The 18,901-nt window shown below is 40.9% G+C and overlaps 1 protein-coding gene across 3 annotated transcripts in view; it reads left to right on the forward strand.

The window, feature by feature from the left end:
• The window catches only part of NCAPG2 (non-SMC condensin II complex subunit G2), a 57,847-nt gene extending 46,137 nt beyond the window's left edge, over positions 1-11,710 (forward strand). Inside the window, exons 21-25 of one of the 3 annotated variants that reach the window (XM_033165120.1) lie at positions 1,232-1,378; positions 5,062-5,165; positions 8,477-8,574; positions 9,451-9,553; positions 11,364-11,710. In XM_033165120.1, the coding sequence (XP_033021011.1) occupies positions 1,232-1,378; positions 5,062-5,165; positions 8,477-8,574; positions 9,451-9,553; positions 11,364-11,415 (504 nt within the window). In that variant the 3' untranslated portion in view covers positions 11,416-11,710. Of the gene's footprint in view, positions 1-1,231; positions 1,379-5,061; positions 5,166-8,476; positions 8,575-9,447; positions 9,558-11,363 lie in introns of those variants that run through there. The other 2 variants (XM_033165119.1, XM_033165121.1) reach the window with 2 other exon arrangements.
• The last annotated feature ends 7,191 nt before the right edge of the window (positions 11,711-18,901 follow it).

The raw sequence follows: 18,901 nt of genomic DNA on the forward strand, positions 1-18,901 counted from the left end.
CCTTATAGCAACCTTGCCAGAAATGTGTTCCCTCCACTTTCACTGCTACTTGACTCCTATATTTCCATTTCGTAGTGAGGTTGTTTAATCCCTTTGTCAGCATTAATTCTTAGTTTTAGCTTCATAAGGATTCATGACTGTTTCTTCCTGAGCCTTTTAACTCTCTTTATATTGGAAAAATAATTCTGCATAAACTATTGGAACTGGGCTGTTGATCACGATTTGGGTTGTTTCTAAGCAGCAAAGAATAGGAGCACGTTAATTAATTTTACTATTCTAAGATTTGTGTCATAGTACCAACATGGGAAGGTGCATGTACTTCCTTCCATCCTCCACTTTCTGAAATGATCTAGTAATGCTGCACTGCTTGCATGGGCTGGCTGGAACTGGGTGCGAGACTTGTTCCCTCTTCCACACGAAAGTAGGCAGTTCACCTTCAATGCTCTTTGTAGACTGCTGTTACTGGGTACGTGGTTTTAAGCTGCTGTGACTTTCATGAAGATTTTCTCTGCTCTGAGTTGTGCAGTTATGCCCAAATGGTTAAACTCCTGAAAACAGAGACTCATAACTCTTGTTCTCTCTGAAAGTGATATCCTTGAGAAATCTAAACCTGTTTGAAATATTCAAAGTGCTGTTTATGACTTCTAAAGCCTGACTAAAGCCTGACTTCTAAAGCTTAGGCCCAGGACCACATTCTGCCATGCAAACCCACCTGTGTTCTGACACCTTCAGGGGAGGTTCTTCTCTCGATCTCGCCACCCTCACAGGGATGTTTGGTAGTGGCTGCTCTCTAGACTCTGGAACTCCCATCCTAGAGAAGCTAGACTGACTCTCTTGTTCTGCTGGCAAGTTCCAACAGTTCCAAGTTCCAAGACTGTTTTATTCTCACAGGCTTTTAAATAGTGATGTGCTTTTTTACTATCTGCATTTTAATTACTTTTTAACTACTGCATTACCTTCTATGTGTTTTTAGTCTTCTGTATTTTATTTGTATTTTAATTTGTGTACACTGTCTTTTGCATGCACACGAAAACTCATATCAATAACAAACTTAGATGGTCTCTAAGGTGCTACTGGCAGGAATTTTTATTATTTTTTATTTTGTTTCAACTATGGCAGACCAACACGGCTACCTACCTGTAACTGTCTTTTGTGTTCCAGTCTGAGGAATATGCGGATATAAATAAACATAATTATAATATAATATAAAACTTTTTTTTTTTTGTTCTAGTTCATTCATTCTGTTCAGGAGCCTCTTCGAGAATTTGTACATGTGGTTCAGTGTTGTGCTTTGACTTGTCCAGCTGTTCACCATGGAGTCCTTTCTTCTCTGCTCGCTGCAACAGTAGTCGAGACAGGCTACACCTTGCAACACAAGGTACAAGGCTTTGTTTTGCTTTCTTTATGAAAATGCTCTGTAAGCATGAAGGGAAAGAGAGGTATCAAGTGATCATGCACAGGTTTATTAGTGAATTGATGCTGAGATATATTTTTTGTACTAACTTGTGTAGTCAGTGTATTTTATAAAAAGAATGTCACCATAAATCCAAGTTCTTATTCTTGTGAATATAAATTGCTTGCTGTTGCACTTTTTATTACAGCTATAAAACTGTGGTTCATTTTTATTGTCTAATAACCTTACCATAAATTTATTATTGTTTGAGAAACTGACTTGTCTTCAGTTTTTGGAAGAGTTTAAATATAACAACAAAAATCCAGTGCCAGTTAACAAACTACCTTTCATTTATATTGAATAATGCTACTTTTTTTTACCCATCTGATATACAGTTGATGGTCTAGAGTCTAATCTGTGACCCTCCAGATGTTGCAGCTTGCATCAGCCATTAGTCAGGAATTATGGGAGCTATAGTCCAAAATAATGTAGAGTGTACCACAGGGTTACCCACTGCTACTATGAAGCATGCTAGGAGTATCTGTTCTCCATGGACTCTGCTTCCTAAGAGCCTTTAAAATATGTTCAAGCCCACATGTGTTCATTTCCACTCAGAAAAGCTGGATAGATTGTTAGGGGGTGGGGGTGGGGCTTCTAACAAGCACTGATTCTACCTGAACTGAAAATGTGAGTTCTGAGTGGCTCTGCTCACCTTGACCAATACCTAAAACAAGAAGTATAAAGGTGGCAGCAGCAGTGATGGGAAGAAAAGGAGAGAGTGGTGTGGAATACTTTCCAGAGTTGCAGCCGCTGTCTGCTGTAAGTGAGGAACCACCACTGGTCTACATGTCAAAGATTTTGGCCTCGAGGTTATTAGAAATGCTTCATGTCTCACTATCCTTATTATTGGAATTGAAATTCAGCCTGAAGGTTCTCATGGCAGTAATCCGTCTCACAGAATTACAGTGAGCAAAATGTAGAATGTTCTGCAAAACTGAAAGGCTAAAGTAATGCTTGGTCCCTATTATTACTTTGATGCTATCAGTGACCTTTTGTAAGGTGAGACATGGGGACCAGTATCTTCCCTCCTGCTTCTTTGCTAATGTGACGGGCCCTTTCAGTGTCCCACCAAGAGCCCTCACAACTGTAAAACGTTTCCCCTTACTGTGTCTCTCCCTAGGGTTCACCGACGACTAAAATGAATCCCCAAAATGATATTATGAGAGATGTCCTAGGGGTACCTCAGTTCTCCACGTTCTTAAAGTGAAACTCCTGCCACCTTGGGATTCTCCCGCCCTGGGTTCCCAAACTGCTGCAGCTTGCCCTTTCCTTTCTGGCAACTGCGTGGCACCTTTGGCTTCCCTGCCCAGTCCTCTGTGTGTTAGGTAAATAAGCCACCCGTCCCCTTTTCCTCAAGGAAACCTCTAGTGCTTATCCCCTCAACCACACCTCTAGAGGTACTGACGCACTGCCCGAGTCCACAAACGTTGAACAACAAAAATATGTTTATTGAGGTAACTTATATATAAAGGAAGTTAAGGTAGATTGCGGTTACAATGTTCTTCATTTAGGTACATAAGCTTGGATACAACTTTAAACAGGAATAAACGTTTTCCTTTCCTAACCTCCAACCCGCTCTCCCTCTCACCCTCACTCCCTGACCCACAACCCACAACAACCGCCCCAACTGCCATTCTCCCCTTTTAAAAGGTGGAAAAGACCCGCCTCTGCGATTGTGCTGCCAGTCATCTAGAGTGGGTGTTAACTCTTCGAGTGCTGGGCACCTGCTCACACCCAGGCACAGGGTTGGTCCGTTACAGCTAACAACCATGAAAGAAGCATTTTAAACTGTATCTTCTGTTGCTCTGTGCTTCCACCTCAGAAGAAAGAAATGAGACATAGGCTGCACCAGAAATCTTAAAGCTATCACAGCTTCTTGGATGAGGAGAACAACTGCTGAATTTCTGTCTTTAGTTTCTTAGAATAATGATTTACTGGGGTTTTTTTGTTTGCATTTGTTTTTATTATACTGACTTACATTTTCTGTGTTGTGTTTTTGTAAACCACTTAGATTTTTTTTTAGCAGCTCAAAATTATCTGAAATAAATGTCTTGCCAGACATATACTGGTGAGGGGGGGGGGGAGGAATGGCCACCTCGCTCTCTTCTGTGCAAGAAATCCTGACAATTACCATTCCCTTTGTTTGGTGTGGCCCCCTATCAGGGAGCCCAGCCAGGGTATATACCAAGCCTCAGCTCTGCTGTGACATGTTTACTGGTATTAGATGCAGTGTCTCAAGAACCTATGAATAACCAAGGCTTTGGGGAAATATGCCGAGGGTTGTTCAGGCAGTTTTCAAGCATACAAAGGACACTACCTAAGCAAATTCTTGGGACACCAGTAGAGTGAAGGCTGATTCTAGAAACATCACATCTAGTCCAGCTGTCTGTTCAAATCTGTACAATTTGTTTTCATTTCATTTTCATAGAAATAATAAATGAGTATTAGTATTAGTATTTTCATGGATGAGCTCAGAGTTGCTGATGAATTTTATGGCTTCCAAGTTGTCTCCTATCTGGGCAGCTTACAGGCCAGATCTGAGCTTCATACAAGCTGGCATGTGATTTCATACCGTTCTCCAGGCCCTATCCTAAAGTCCCCAGGAAAAGGCAGCTTCATTGTTGTTAAGTTGAAGATCTGTGAGGACGCAAGAGCCAAATAATAATAATGTAGCTGCATTGATGATGAGTGCTAGAGAAGCTCTAAACAATTACACACTCCTATGCATACTTTTTCCCTCAATCATTGTTCATTCAAATGTGGAATTCACTCAACTGAACGGCAAAAGTGTACTTGGAAGAGTCACACTTTAGTAAGGGCTGTGTCAAGGACACAGAGCTGAAGGACTTGATAATGGTACTTTGAATGAGATTTTCAAGTGGTAGCTGCCAGTTCAGACTTCAAGCTGGTCAGTGGACACACCCCTCATTCCTACCCAATGAGAAAGCACTATGCCATCTGTTCCCCATTAGTTATGACCCCTAAATTTACTTTTAAGCCACTGTCAACCTTCACACTGCTCTGAATGCCAGCAGGTGCAACAGACCTTTCAGAGCTGTTACAGCTTAGTGTGCATTCCCCTATCAAAGCCACAACAATTGCTAATGTACTGTTTGAGAAAATGTCATGTAGCAAGTACTGCTTTTGTCAAGGGGATGGCAGTTTCTGAAGCCATTTCTCATGACCTCTCATTCACTCATAAAATGGATTGGCTTCCTAATCCTTAGAAAAACTGCCCTTTTGTTATTAGGTGGTATTATGCATGCACACGTTCCTGTGTGTGTGTGTGTGTGTGTGTGTGTGTGTGATCTCCAGTACACATTCTAGGACTACTCATGGGAAGGGGCTGAGCAAGAAGTGGCTGGCTCCATGCTTTGCCTCAATAATGGTATCAAGTAACTAGACAATAGGAGCTGAATGCTCCTTCCGCCTGTCAGCTTTCCTTTTTAAAAGCCTAATTTAGACATCTAGTAATTCTTTTTCCGGCTGTTCCGGTTCCAGTTAAATATTACATAAACATAAAGTATCAAAATTCTTAATGGTTTGCATGCTGTGTATTCACTTCCAGTTTGCCTGAATAGACTCTCTTTGGGTTTCTTCCGCTTTAGGCATCCACTCCAGAAGAGCTGACTCCACCTAAGTCTTTTTCAGACCTCCCCCCACTTTCAAGCATTTTGATGGCAATAGTGAGCAAGTCAGCAAATGTGGTCAGGTAAGTTCTTTCTATCCCCACCCCCCAAATGTATGCGGCAAAGCAGATAGCTCCATTTCTTCTTGCATCACTGCTTGTACTTCTGCCCACATTGCGGAGGAGAAAGTGTACCTTCCTCCCCTATACCATGCAGTTGAACCCTTGAGTGCGATGTGGGCTGCTGATGGCAGTGCTTGACATGAGCATGAGAAAGAGAGAGCTGATGGAGTAAGTATGAACGGGAGCCAAGCTTTAATTCCTTGTAGATACAAAGACAGTTAATAGCCACTGGCAGATCTCCATGTCTATCCGCCAACTTTTATGCTAGGCTTTTTGTTTGTTTCTTCCTTTATTTTACAAATTGGTAGGAGCTCCTTCAGACCTACACTTTATAATGGCAGCCTGAATGCATTTAGTTATACTTTCTGGAACCTTAATTTAGCACTAGTATGTTGAAGACTAGTTTTACCACTCTTCAAACAATACAAACACAGCTATTTTAGGCCTGCAATGTTCATCCACCCTACAATTTAAAAAAATAATAATCAGGTAAATGGGTTCTACTTTAAATATACATATTTGGTCATCACTACTCGGGATACATGCAGTTGCCCCTATCAAAATGCATTGTATATTGCCACTATGTGGGCCCCAACCCTAGGCATTTGGGCTGTGTTCCTCAGCTTAGTTTGACAGCTGTATCAAAGAGAGGAAAGAAGACCACCTGCTTAGAACTCTCCTCCCCCACATGGTTGTCTCTGCCTTGGCAGTAAGTGTGACAAGCTGTTCTCCAGTCAATGCCTTTATCTTGAAGCAAGCTACTGTTATTCCCACCCCACCCCATCCTGGGCTTTAAGCTATCTAGTTGAAGCCTATTCTACCATGCATTTCCTACAACAAAATAGATGAACAAAGACTCTTCCAAGTTGCTTTGCTTCAGTTTCTCAAGTACTGTATAGTTAGAGTGAGAATCCTTTTCGATGTAACCCACTGAGATGGAAACATAAGAAGTAAAGATGACAACATCCTTTGTATAATTCAGCAACTCATGTCTTTTGTCCAATAGCAACCTTTCCTTCCACAACAATCTCTAACCCAACTTGATCACATCCAATTTGCTGCCAAAAATTCTTGTGCCCACAATCTCCCTTCAGCTAAATATCTTATTTTGGCTATTCCAATATATTGGCGTACCATGTGGCCCTCACAGAGTGTCTTTCTAAATAGTGCAATTACTACAGTAAATGTTCTGCCCTGTTTGCAAAATAGTCATACCTTAGATCCCGAACGCATTGCGAGTTGAACATTTTGGCTCCTGAACACCACAAACCTGGAAGTGATTGTTCCAGTTTGCAAACGTTCGTTGGAACCTGAACGTCCAATGGGGCTTCCAATTGGCTGCAGGAGCTTCCTGCAGCCAATTGGAAGCCGTGCCTTGGTTTCTGAACGTTTTGGAAGTCGAACGGACTTCTGGAACGGATTCTGTTCGGCTTCCGAGGTACGACTGTATCACCTTTGCTAGAAATACATTGCTTCATGTATCAAGGAATTACATTCACCCTCTTTACAATGGCAGCTCAGTTATCTTACAATTAACCAATATTGATGTTTCCTTCACTGTTAATTGCAGCCCAGCCACCGACCAATAACCAAATTCAATTGCTCACCTCTCAAAGCGATTTACAATTAATGCTACAAAGCATGGATCCTTCCATGTGCCAAAGTCTACCATTTTGCCATCCATAGAGTCCATCCACACATTTGTCCCTCTGCTATGCACCAGCAATATTTAATTAAATATCTTTCCCACTACCATTATTTATTTTGTTTATGAATTGCTTCTTCAAGCAACTCACCATGCAACAACATTTATAAAACTGCCTGTGAACCACACATTGTTTCTGAACCATAGTTTGGCTACTTTAGTATAGAATAGATTAAAAAGTTGTAATAATATATTCATCCTATCTGAGTGAGGGAAACTTGAGTACAATCATATTCAGCTTCTCATACTGCATTTGAAAGTGAAAAAGGCAAAATATTCATCCCACCACTGCCGCCCAATATACGCTCACATTTTTCTTACTAAGAAATAATTCTCATGAGAAAGCAAGTGCATTTCAACACCAAGCTAAACTGATTACAAAGTATGTTTTCAGCAGCAATGGTTACAAGAAAGATAGATTTTTAGATTCAAATGACTGCATGTGGCAAAAATGGTACAGTGGTGCCCCGCTAGACGAAAATAATTCGTTCTGGGAAAATTTTCGTCTAGCGGGTTTTTCGTCTTGCGAAGCGGCAATGACAGCCGCGCTCCGCAAAACGGAAAAAAAAGACGAAAATTTTTCGTCTTGCGAGGCAGCCCCATAGACCTTTTCGTCTAGCGAGGCATTCATCTAGCGGGGCACCACTGTAGTTTCAAATGCAACAAGTTCCTGATCTCTGGAAACTGAACAGTTCAATATAAGATCTAAAACTGTGTTTTTTAAATTAATGTTGTCAAATACAGAAATAAGTACAGTGGTACCTTAAGTTACAAACACCCCAGGTTACAAACTACGCTAACCTGGAAGAGTTACCTCGAGTTGAGAACTTTGCCCCAGGATGAGAACGGAAATCGTGTGCCGGCGGTGCAGCAGCAGCAAGAGGCCCCATTAGCGAAAACACGCCTCTAGATAAGAACAGTTTCAACTTAAGAATGGACCTCCGGAAAAAATTAAGTTCGTAACTAGAGGTACCACTGTATATGACTATTTAGTTCTACTAGGTTGGTGACTTGATGTTTCTAAATGCTTGTGCATTTTAAGATAATTGTCTGGAATTGTACATTTGGTAGCAGTGGGATAGCTCAGTCGGTAGAGCATGAGACTCTTAATCTCAGAGTCAAGAGTTCAAGCTCCACATTGGGCAAAAGATCCCTGCACTGCAGGAGGTTGAGCTAGTTGACCCTCATGGCCCCTTCCAACTGGAGAATTCTATTATTGTAATGCTAAGAATGGAGATGTGGTGTTTTGTCCTATTTGCCCACATCCTCACCCAGATACACTGGAATGGAGGGAGTTAACTAGAAAACGGATTAGGGCTATGGTCTGCCTAGAGGCTGAAGTGGAAAGTTTGAGGTAGGAGGGAGGGGGGGGGAACTGCGCTGAAGGTGGAGCAAGGAAGTAGCTGTTCTGAGGTTCCTGGAGAGGGCGAAGTGACAGCAATGGATTTGGTAAAGTGCCTTGAAGTTATTAAGAGTTTTGCACAGGATCATAAACCTAAGAACTCTGAAAGCTCTTGTTTTTTTCCTCTTTACTTGTATATTTAATGCATATTACGTTCATTCTTAGATCTTTTCTAAATGAGTTAACAGAGTCCATTGAGTCTGAAGAAATTGAAGGGATTGTCAGCATTACAGCAACTGTGTACATTGTTGCTTTAATTAAAGGTGAGTAAAAACAAGACTTAGAAATCATTGAAAGTTGCACAAGTTTAATTCCGATTTCTGGACTCCGAAATTGCTTTTGACAACCCCTCATCAAAGACTTTGGAGTAAGCTTGTTAGTAAAAGCTTGCTAGTAAAAGATCAAGAAGCAGGCATTGGAAGTAAACTAGTTCTCCTAAGAGAGGGAGATAAGTATGACTCTTCTAAGGATCTGTATAGGGACCAAGGCCACTTAACATGTTAAAAACGATTTGGAGTTGTGTGAGCAGGGAAGTAACCAAGTTTGCAGATGATGTCAAATTATCCGAGATGTTGAAAACACAAGTAGACTGGAAAATGCTGCAAGGGGATCTCTGCAAACTGCATGAATAGGTGTTAAAATGGGGAATGAGGTTTAACAACTGTAAATGTTGAGTGATTCACTAACCAGAAGAGAGTTTGAGGTCATAGATAGTTGAATGAAAGCATTAACTCTGAGTGTGTGTGTGTGGGGGGGGGGGGGGTAGTTAAAGGGCAAATTCTATGTTAGAAATTATTGGAGAAGGGGTAAAAAACCAAGTTGCTAGCATTTCCCCCGAATATGTTTCTTTTTGGTGGCAAAGATATATCCCTTACTGAAAACTTCAGATTCTGTATAAATGCAAATACCTGGTAGTATTTCTTTTTCACAAAATGCTATTTGATTTTCAGAACAAATTATTGCCTCTGTTCAAAAAGGCAATTGAATTCATAGCTAGCTTGAAATGATTCTTTTAGTGCAGCCATGATTAGTGGATTTACTTTTACACCTTAGGGGAATATTTCTGTTCCCTTTTCTATTCTACCTATTTCTGTTTCTCAGTAAGGCTCACTAGTTTTCATAATCATGTTTTTCAGCAGGTAAGCATAGGCCATCATACATAAAGGATATAGCATCTGCCCTTCAGAGGAAGTTAACATCATACAGCGAGATTATCAAGGAAGATGGTAGCAGCATGCAAAGGTAAACGTTTGGTGGAACGGTTACGTTCTGCTTTGCAGAAAAGATACATACTAGTGCTGGTGTGTAATGCATTATTTTCTAGTGTCAAATTTTATTTGCAAAAATATTGATATACCACTATTCATTAAAAATATCAGAACATTTGCAATAATAGTATATATAGGTGAAACTTGAAAATTTTGAATATCGTAGAAAAGTCCATTTATGTAAGCAATTGTTTTCATTAACTACTGGAGTTTAATATATGAGATAGACTCATGACATGCAAAGCAAGATATGTCAAGCCTTTGTTTGTTATAATTGTGATGATTATGGCGTACAGCTGATGAAAACCCCAAAGTTGAAATTGTTAATTTGGGGTTCTCATCAGCTGTACGCCATAATCATTACAATTATAACAAAGGCTTGACATACAGTGGTGCCTCGCTAGACGAAAATAATTCGTTCTGCGAGTATCTTCGTCTAGCGATTTTTTCGTCTAGCGAAGCACCAATGCAATAGCGGTTTTTGCACGACGATTTTTTTTTTCCGTCTTGCGAGGCAGCCCCGTTGACAATTTCGTCTTGCGGGGCAACCTTCCGCTAGCGAATGCCTTTCGTCTAGCGAGTTTTTTGTCTAGCAAGGCATTCGTCTAGCGGGGCACCACTGTATCTCGCTTTGCATGTCATGAGTCTATCTCATATATTAGTTTCACCTTTTAAGTTGAATTACTGAAAGAAATGAACCTTTCCACGATATTCTAATTTTTTGAGTTTCACCTGTAAAACCATATGAAGCACTCTGGTCTTAAGCAGTTTAGATTTTATCATTCTCATTGGTCTTATGTATCATAATAGAATTGCAAAGTTGGAAGGGACCACGAGGGTCATCTAGTCCAGCCCTCTGCAATGCATGAATCGTTTTGCACAATATGGGGCTTGAACCAATGACCCTAAGATTCAGAATCTCGTGCTCTCCTGACTGAGCTATCTTGTTGAGTAATAAGTTATTTGAGGCCCACACGGAGCATGTAAAGAAAGAAAGAAATGCCTTTCAGTTTTTTCTTGCAATTCTAAAGGGGTTTTTTTTGTTTAGTTTTTGAACAACACATGAGCTATATGTTAAAAGCAAAGTTTCTGCTTTTCTCCATACTTCATGTATATTGAATTTATTAGGTCATACAAGATGAAATGAAATACATAGAATGTATCAGTGGTTTTTGATTCAGTGATCAGTATGTTACTTAATTCTTTAAAAGATTCCAGCTGACGCCATTTGCAAATGGATACTCTTAGCCACGTCTCTCAATGTTAATAAACAAACAATGTTCTTAATACTTGGAGCTAGCTAATAAAGACTTTGAGTACTTTACCACCAGTATCCTTCTCATTGTGAGAATGCATCAGATTTCTAAAATCTTAGGCATCCATCAAGGGCAACATGGCTTGTTTCCGTTAGCATCTTGTGCATGTTTCTTTCTTGATTGTTCCAGTGTACACAAGAGTGTGGAATGGGGATATGAGACAGAGTGTACTTTGTTTGAAGCTCAGTGCTCTCCCAATAAGCTCTTTGGTACAGGAAACCTTGTACGTAGAGTATACTGCTGCATAGGAAGATCACCAGGATGGGGCCTTGACTAGGAGAGATAAATCTAATCAGTGCAAAACCCAGTTCATAGTGCCGTGAAGCAATTAATTTTAATCTAACATCCATACTTTTGCATAAGAGTATCAGAAATGTCATAGTAAGCAGATGTTTTAGTTAATGGAAAACTCTTCATTTGCCAGTCATTTGTGTAACTTACACAGCTGCTCCCTGCTCTCGTTTTCAGAACCCTCTATGAAGCGGCTCTGCGTGTTTTGGATGAAATATTAAGTCCCTGACCATGTAACTATTTATATAAACTAAGGAAACAGTGAAGAAGATGAATACACCCCTTCCAGAGAGCCAAATGACTTAACTGTGCAGTGTTTTGCCTTGAGTGGGAAAACCACGCCGCTTTGCTTTGTGCTTCCTTGTCACGGGACTGCTTCCATAGGTAATCTTTAAAGACAAAATCAAATTGTACATTCATTTTTGTAAGAATTGTAAAGAAACACTTTTAAATGCTAAAATATTTTTGTACATTGCTTTAAATGTGGCTTTGTATATATTTTAAAAAGAGCTCTTTTGAATGGCATCCAGATCTTTACATTAAATTACTGCAGACATCTGTTGATTCACATGAGGCATGCCTGATCAGCACCAAAATCTTTCACACAATGTAACTGTTAGGTAAGAAATGTCTTAACTTAATTTTTAATATGGTATTTCACATACTGTTATTGAATACTGAGTAATATTTTCTGAAAGGTAATGCAATCACCAGTATAGATAGGTAGGTACTCCTACTGACTTATTCTGATAGCATATTTATGACATTCTGAATCTTTAAAAAGGTTTCTGTAATAGGGTCTCCCCCAGCTACTGCATGCACATAGTCACAGGTTTACATCCTCACATGCCAGTGCAAATATTCCATTTGTCTTAGTTGACAAATGGTACCTCTTTTTCTACAATAGGAGTGGGGAACTTGTGGCTTTCCAGATGTTGTTGGACTTTTATTCCCATCTACCCAAACCAGCATGGCCAATGGTCAAAAAGTTGCCATCCAACAACATTTGGAGAGCCATAGTTTTCCCATCCATCCCTAGTCTGTGGCCTTTTAGGCAGAAGCAGATGCCAATCTAGCAAAAGGACACCCACAAAGAAACATCTCCCTTGTAGTAATTCTATTTCTCTTTTGGTCCACATTCCAGCAGGCTTCATATGAGACCAGATCTAGTCTACTGGGAACCAGTTTTGTCTGCAATGGAATTAATGATGCTATAGTTTTAAGATTGGGGAAAAGCAGAAGTCCCACCACCACCACCAAACCAGGTTACTTACCTGTAACTGGTTGCCTTCCATTGCCTGTGCAGAGTACATTTTGGGAATGTTGGGGGAGTGATGTAGAGTGAGTGCCTTCCTACTTCAGCCTGTGTTTGCTGCTGCAGGAAAGCATCATTGGGAATCGTCTCTACGGACTGTCTCCTTAGCAGGTTCTGTCATCATTTCTCATGCATTCTGTGAGCTCTTCAAGTTCTAGCAAATATAGTATGCATTTTATTTCTTTGGTTTCTTTTCCACCCCTGCACCTACAACACTGCTGCTGTTTTTCAAAAAGTGCTGTCACTTTTTGAAAATACCTCTCTGTTTTTGTTTTCTGGAGAGAAAGCAGAAACTTGATTTGTGCACTCACTGACAGCCACAAAAGAGCCATAAGAAGAACATGCAAAAAAAACAAACAAAAAAAACCTAACATTAAAAGGTGTAACAAAGTTCCTCCAGCCTTTCCTTATAACTTTGTTTCTTGCCATTTCCTGAATTCTTATCCTGCCGTATCTCATTGATGAAAGGTGCTACCCCAGACAAACTGGACTGTTCCTAATGATATCCCATTGGAATGCTTCTACTTGTTTTTCCAACTCCTCAATGCAACAGTTACAATAATACAAACCCAAGCTGGGCATTTAGCATCCTGAAGCACATCAATTTGGGACAGACCCTTTATGAACTTGCCAGCTTAGCAAAACCACTAAAACCAATTGGCCTAGTTTTCAAATTATAATCATTTTCAATTTATTCTATTGAGTCTTGTCAAAGGCTGGGGGACTAAGGGGAGTTTTGGGTACAAATAGTGTTCTGCACCACTTCCTATCTTTCCAAATAGCTTCTGTTCCACATTTCCTATATAAAACATATTAACTATTTACATACAAAGCACCCATAGACTTGATTCAATATGTTTCCTTTATTATACCCAGTATTGTCTGTTTCTTGCATTTTTTCCCTCAAAAATTATACTTTTTTCATTGTTGTCCTATGAGTCTTACTGGGATTTGTCTCCTTCAGCCTTTTGCTGATGCAAACAAAATTTCAGAAATCTGCTACCAACAGAACTGTATCACTAATCTAAAACAAAATAGCTTGAAATTCTTGTCTTGCATGCAGCATGACTCTCCTTCTTGGTTTTGTTCCTTTGAATGACTAATAGAAGCCATTCTGCTTTAAAATGAGTCTATTGTTCATACTGTCAAGAAGGAGCGTTATCTGCAGATTTGTAGGACTAATCACTGTTTCCATGTTCTGAATAGAACACTGGAAAATTTCTCCAGCACTCTTTACTTGAGCTGATGCTAGCAATGATAGGAGGCTTTTTTAAACTACAAATGCAAGTATGAATGTTTCCTAAGTGATACAGTACAAATGGAAGAAAATAGGATGAAACACAACTGAACATAGTGGAGAACACATTTTAGAGATTATTGGGTGGTGGCTATGGCAGAAAATTGATATTACTTCTCTGCCTCCATTGTGCCCATTCAGTGTCATTCAGTTGAACTACTGTGGCCTGTTTGGGATCTTCTCCAAGATCATTTTACAGGAGACCTTGGTTGTGAAGCATTTTGTTGTGCTACTCTGCCTCGCTGCTGTTTTAAAATATTCCATGGCTAGGTTCTTTGACTCCAGAAATCTCCATACTGCCTGGAAAGCTAATGCTGAGGTGTGCATGGCAGGAAGGTTATGGTTGGTCTTGGCTGCTATCTCTGTAAATTAATCCACAAAGAGGTACTCTTCCTAACAATGATTGATAGTATGGGAACTCGGGAATATTCAAATGCCTTTCTCTTTGCATTTGACCCAAGTTTTCCTCTACTCACGTAAGAGCAACCCCCAGTTTGCTTCCTCGCTCTAAGCTCTGGCATATACCAGGGATCCAAGCAGGCTCCACAAAGCAGGAGACAGGACTCAAGGGTGATTGCGTCAACAACCTGAGCCATTTGGATGTTCCAGTTGTTGAGCAGGACTTTGACAGGAGTGCCAGTCATATCAGCCAGAAAATCCCCCCGAGCTGCCTGGAAATCCACTGGATCCATCAGCCCCTGAGGACGGACCATCCTAATAGGTCTCCTGCCTCTGCAGAGGGGAAAAGGTGCTGAAATGCCTAAAAGCATTACCATCATTGGTAGGAATACTAGCATATCTTAAAAGCCAGGGCCCTCTGCTCACTCTCACTTCTAGTGGTGGGAAATTTAAATCCTAATGGTATAGGTTATACTGTAGTCAAGGGAGATACAAATCATTCTTTTATTGGTTCAGAGCCAGTTAAGTGGAAGCCTAAACAGTACAACAGTCACATAAATTTAGTCAACTGCACTGGAATCTGCCTGCCTCTCCCCACAAGTTAACGGAAGAAAAAGCTTAAGATAGGCTAAATTAACAGAAGCTTAACACAATGTCTAATTATTTTCACTTTACACTCTTCTCCCGGAAAAGAATAGACCATCTCCTGTATCCTGGCCAGTAATATGCCAATAGCTGGATTTATTTATGTATGATCTTTATATCAAGGCCCTCTAATTTGTACCACGGTTGAAGAAAAGCAGAAGAATGAGGGTGTCCCAAGCTGATTGTCCACTGCCGGCTGTGGTTCTTGTCTCTAGTGTTACGACCGCAGCATTCTGAGGGCCTTAAAAGCCCCATGGCCATCTTTATCACTGCATCCATGTTCACCGGGGTTGGGGTCCACTTCTTCATTTGGATCAAGCTTGTCCAAAGCCTGAGCCACACTGGCTGTAACCGGAGTGGCAGGAAAGGGAAATTCCTGTGCATCAGAACCAAGGGTCCTATCCACAAAACATCCTGCCTCTGGTAGGTGGGCATGATAACTTAAAGGTAGTGTTTGGTTTTATTTTATTTTTATTGTTTTCCCTGCTTGGTTTTTTATGTTTACCACATAGAGATGCTAAGGACAAATCAGTATCTAAATGCTTTAGATCCAATGAAATAATATAAGTGATCTGTTTGCTCATCATCTAGGGCACATGAGACTGTCAGAATAATCAGAGTTAAGATATGGCACATTCTTTTGATTTGTAGTTCTAGATGGTCCCTGTTTTGGTGCTAGCTGTTTATTGCTTATTGGAAACACCTAAAAAATATGCTTGGTGTTGTATTTATCGGTGCCCCTTCCCTTTTCTACTGTTGGCAGGTAGGTTGGTACTCTGAAAAAATTTATTTGGGAAATTAATTTCAGCTTTTATATCTTTAATCTCTTCAGAGCTGGCTTTTAGTTCCCTTATCTCATTCAGCAGAGGGCTATACTTTTCCATGGTGAAGATGTTGCAGCCAGAACTTGAGCAGGGAGCCGCTGCTGCAGTTTTTTCCTGTTACAACACATTCTATTTTCCTATTTCTGCTGTGTCTATTTCATCACTGACAACTATGTTTCCTTTTTTCAAGTACAATATCAGTTGTCCTTTTATATAAGGCTGTAACATAAGCCAAATATTAACTCTGTAGTCCTTTAAGGATGGAATGGAGCAGAATGTTTTGTCTGGTGGGATCATACATTAGGCTCGAGGTAAACAGGATTTTTTTCCTCAGGTCCAGCTCTCTAATTAAGAAATCTTGGAGACTCTCTTGAGGTTCTTGTACTACATTTGACAGTTGTTAAGTAGAGCTCAGTTGCATCCTTTTCCTGACAGGATCATAAAATGTATCTTGGTTTTATTACGTTAAAATCCTTTTTTATCTCCAGATAGTCCCTCAAGCTGAGTTAAGGATAAATTGCCTAGATTGCAAACTTTATGATGTTTGTCTCACTGTTCTCCTTTTTAAGAACTCATTCTGATGAGTGAAGCTCCTGAAACCCAGCCTGTCTCGCTAGTTACCTTAACTTCTATCCTTTGGATTAATTTCACACCCATAGTTTTCTGTCCACCATTTTCCTATCTCTTTCATCCTTTCCTCTTTCTTCATATAGTGCTGTGTTGGCTACAGCACTGGTGTCTGCTGTCTTTTCTTTCACTTGCTGTGTAATGTAGTCAGAACCTCAATCTCTTAACTCTTTGGAGTCACTACCAAAAGGGCCCCATCTCTCATACCCATCAATCTATTAGATTGCTACAGGCCCACAAGCAGGGGTTCTGAGGCTGACCTTAAGGCCTGCACAGGTTCATATGGGTAGAGGTGGTACTTCAAATAGCCCGGTCCCAGAAAGTTTAGAACTTTAAAGGGCATTATCAGCACAAATAGGCAACAAATGCAGCTGTTCCAGCAATAATGCTATATGCTCCAACCACTGGGTCTCCACCAGTATCTGAACAGCTGCATTTTGTACCAGCTGAAGTTTCCATACTGTCTTTAAGGCTGCCCTGCATAAAACACATAGCAATAACTTAGTTTGGAAATAACCAAGGACTGTGTAACTGAGGTACAGGCAGCTGTATCTCTCTAAACCAGAGATGAGAACGGGGAAGCACTCTAAATGTTGTCTGACTACAGCTCTGATCATCCCTGGCCACTGACCATGCTGGCTGGGGCTGGTGGGAGTACTAGGCCAACAAATATCTAGAGGGCCACAGGTTCTCCACCCATACCCTAAACTTTCTAGATCATAAAGGCAGGTCATGCTAGAACAGATCTCCATGCCTCTGAAGTCTGATTTCTCTAGAGAGGAGGCCATCCAGCAAAAGACTTTGTACAGAAATTTCCATGCATGTTAGTTCCTGAAGGCTTTTTGTTAATATTGGCTCATCTCAAAATGTGCTGATGTAAACACTAAACAGATGCTTAGGTCTTCAGTTAACTCTCACTAAGCATTAGCATTTTCACTTAACCACACACCTTATTTCCAGCTATTCTCCCAGGTAATCGCTAACTGCAGTTCAGTCTGAGACTTAAAATGCAACTCCCTTTCAAAGATCCTTTCCAATTGCTCTTCTTTGGCAACATGTAAAAGCCATTATCATTTAGCTATGGCCTAGGGGATAAAATAGCACCTCACAAGCTACTCGTCACCACTAAAAAATCAATATTGTTTATATCTCACTGAGGCTCAATCTAGAAGAATCTCAATCTCCCATTTTCTCCCCCCTTGGTAAACTGCAACTATTTGGCAAAATTACACAGGAATATGCTTGAATGGTTAAGGTGGGGGCGGGTGAGTGGGGGGAATAATAAATGTACCTCTGCTGTGAGTTGAGCAGGATATTAACATCTGCTGGCTTCCTCTCCAAGTATTGTAGAAAATCTTCTGAACCCACTGCTGCTGTTATGAAAACATTTCTGCAATCTTTTCCTTTCAGGAAGATGAATGCATTCATCTTAATTTGCGGCACCACTCCTAGAGTTAGAGTTAAAATGTATTTTATGTTCCTCTGTGTTTCATTACGGCGATAAGCCTATCCACACTTTGAAGTACTGGGCAAGATGCAGAATTTCTAGATAGAGCAGCATGGACTGTGTTGGAACAGCAACACAGGAGAGGTGCCTCTACAGAGGAGGAAGATCACCCATCGCAGGAGAGAAACCCTTGGAGGAGCATGATGCACAGAAGCAGGGCTATCGGGAGCCTTGCTGTGTCACTGGAGCTGCAAAATGGATCCCAGGCAAGGGATACCTTGGACACCATTTCTGGGCTAGAGGAGCTAGCACAGCAGTTGTCAACCTCAAGACACACCGAGGTGGCTGTGGAAGATACAGTGCACAGAATGATTCCTGCCACCCCCCACAGGAGGAAGAGATGAGAGGAGATGGACAAATAGTTTTCCATTTTTGACCTAAGCCCTTCAGATCCAAGGCTACTGACAGTGAATGAGTATTCTGATAACCTGCTTGCTGCCTACCAAGGAAATGATCTCAGAAAAAAAGAGAATTGCAGTTTGAAAAAGGAAGTTCTCAAGCCATAAGACTGGCAGCAATTGTTCTGTACAATTTGTAACTTATCTTAATAATATCCCGATAAGCTCATTATGTTGGCCTGAATGCAGGGATTGGAAGAAGTAGTTCCAGGTTAGAGGCCCCAAACTCCTACCCTGCCAGCAATCTATTTTCTGATTCTGGACCACAGGAGCAAGAACAGCAGTTGCAGACCTGAGAACACTCTGAGGTGGTTTGCAAGGTATTGTGTACGGAACAATTGCTGCCAGAAGGAAGAGACATCTGGTGGTGGTAGGTGACTCCCTACTGAGGGGGACAGAAGCAGCAGTGGGCAGTCGTAACAGGGTGGCCCAGGAGGTGTGCCGTCTTCCAGGTGCAAAGATTCATGATGTGACAGAGAAGTTGCCATGTTTTATAAAGCCCACTTACCACAAACCTTTCCTTTTTATTCATGTGGGTATAAACAACACTGCCAGACACAATCAACATATAGCAAGTGACTATGAGAATGCAGGTGGTGCTGTGGGTTAAACCACAGAGCCTAGGGTTTGCTGATCAGAAGGTTGGCGGTTCGAATCCCCGCGATGGGGTGAGCTCCCATTGCTCAGTCCCTGCTCCTGCCAA

This window comes from Lacerta agilis, chromosome 12, assembly GCF_009819535.1.
Source record: "Lacerta agilis isolate rLacAgi1 chromosome 12, rLacAgi1.pri, whole genome shotgun sequence".
Taxonomy (NCBI): Eukaryota; Metazoa; Chordata; class Lepidosauria; order Squamata; family Lacertidae; genus Lacerta; species Lacerta agilis.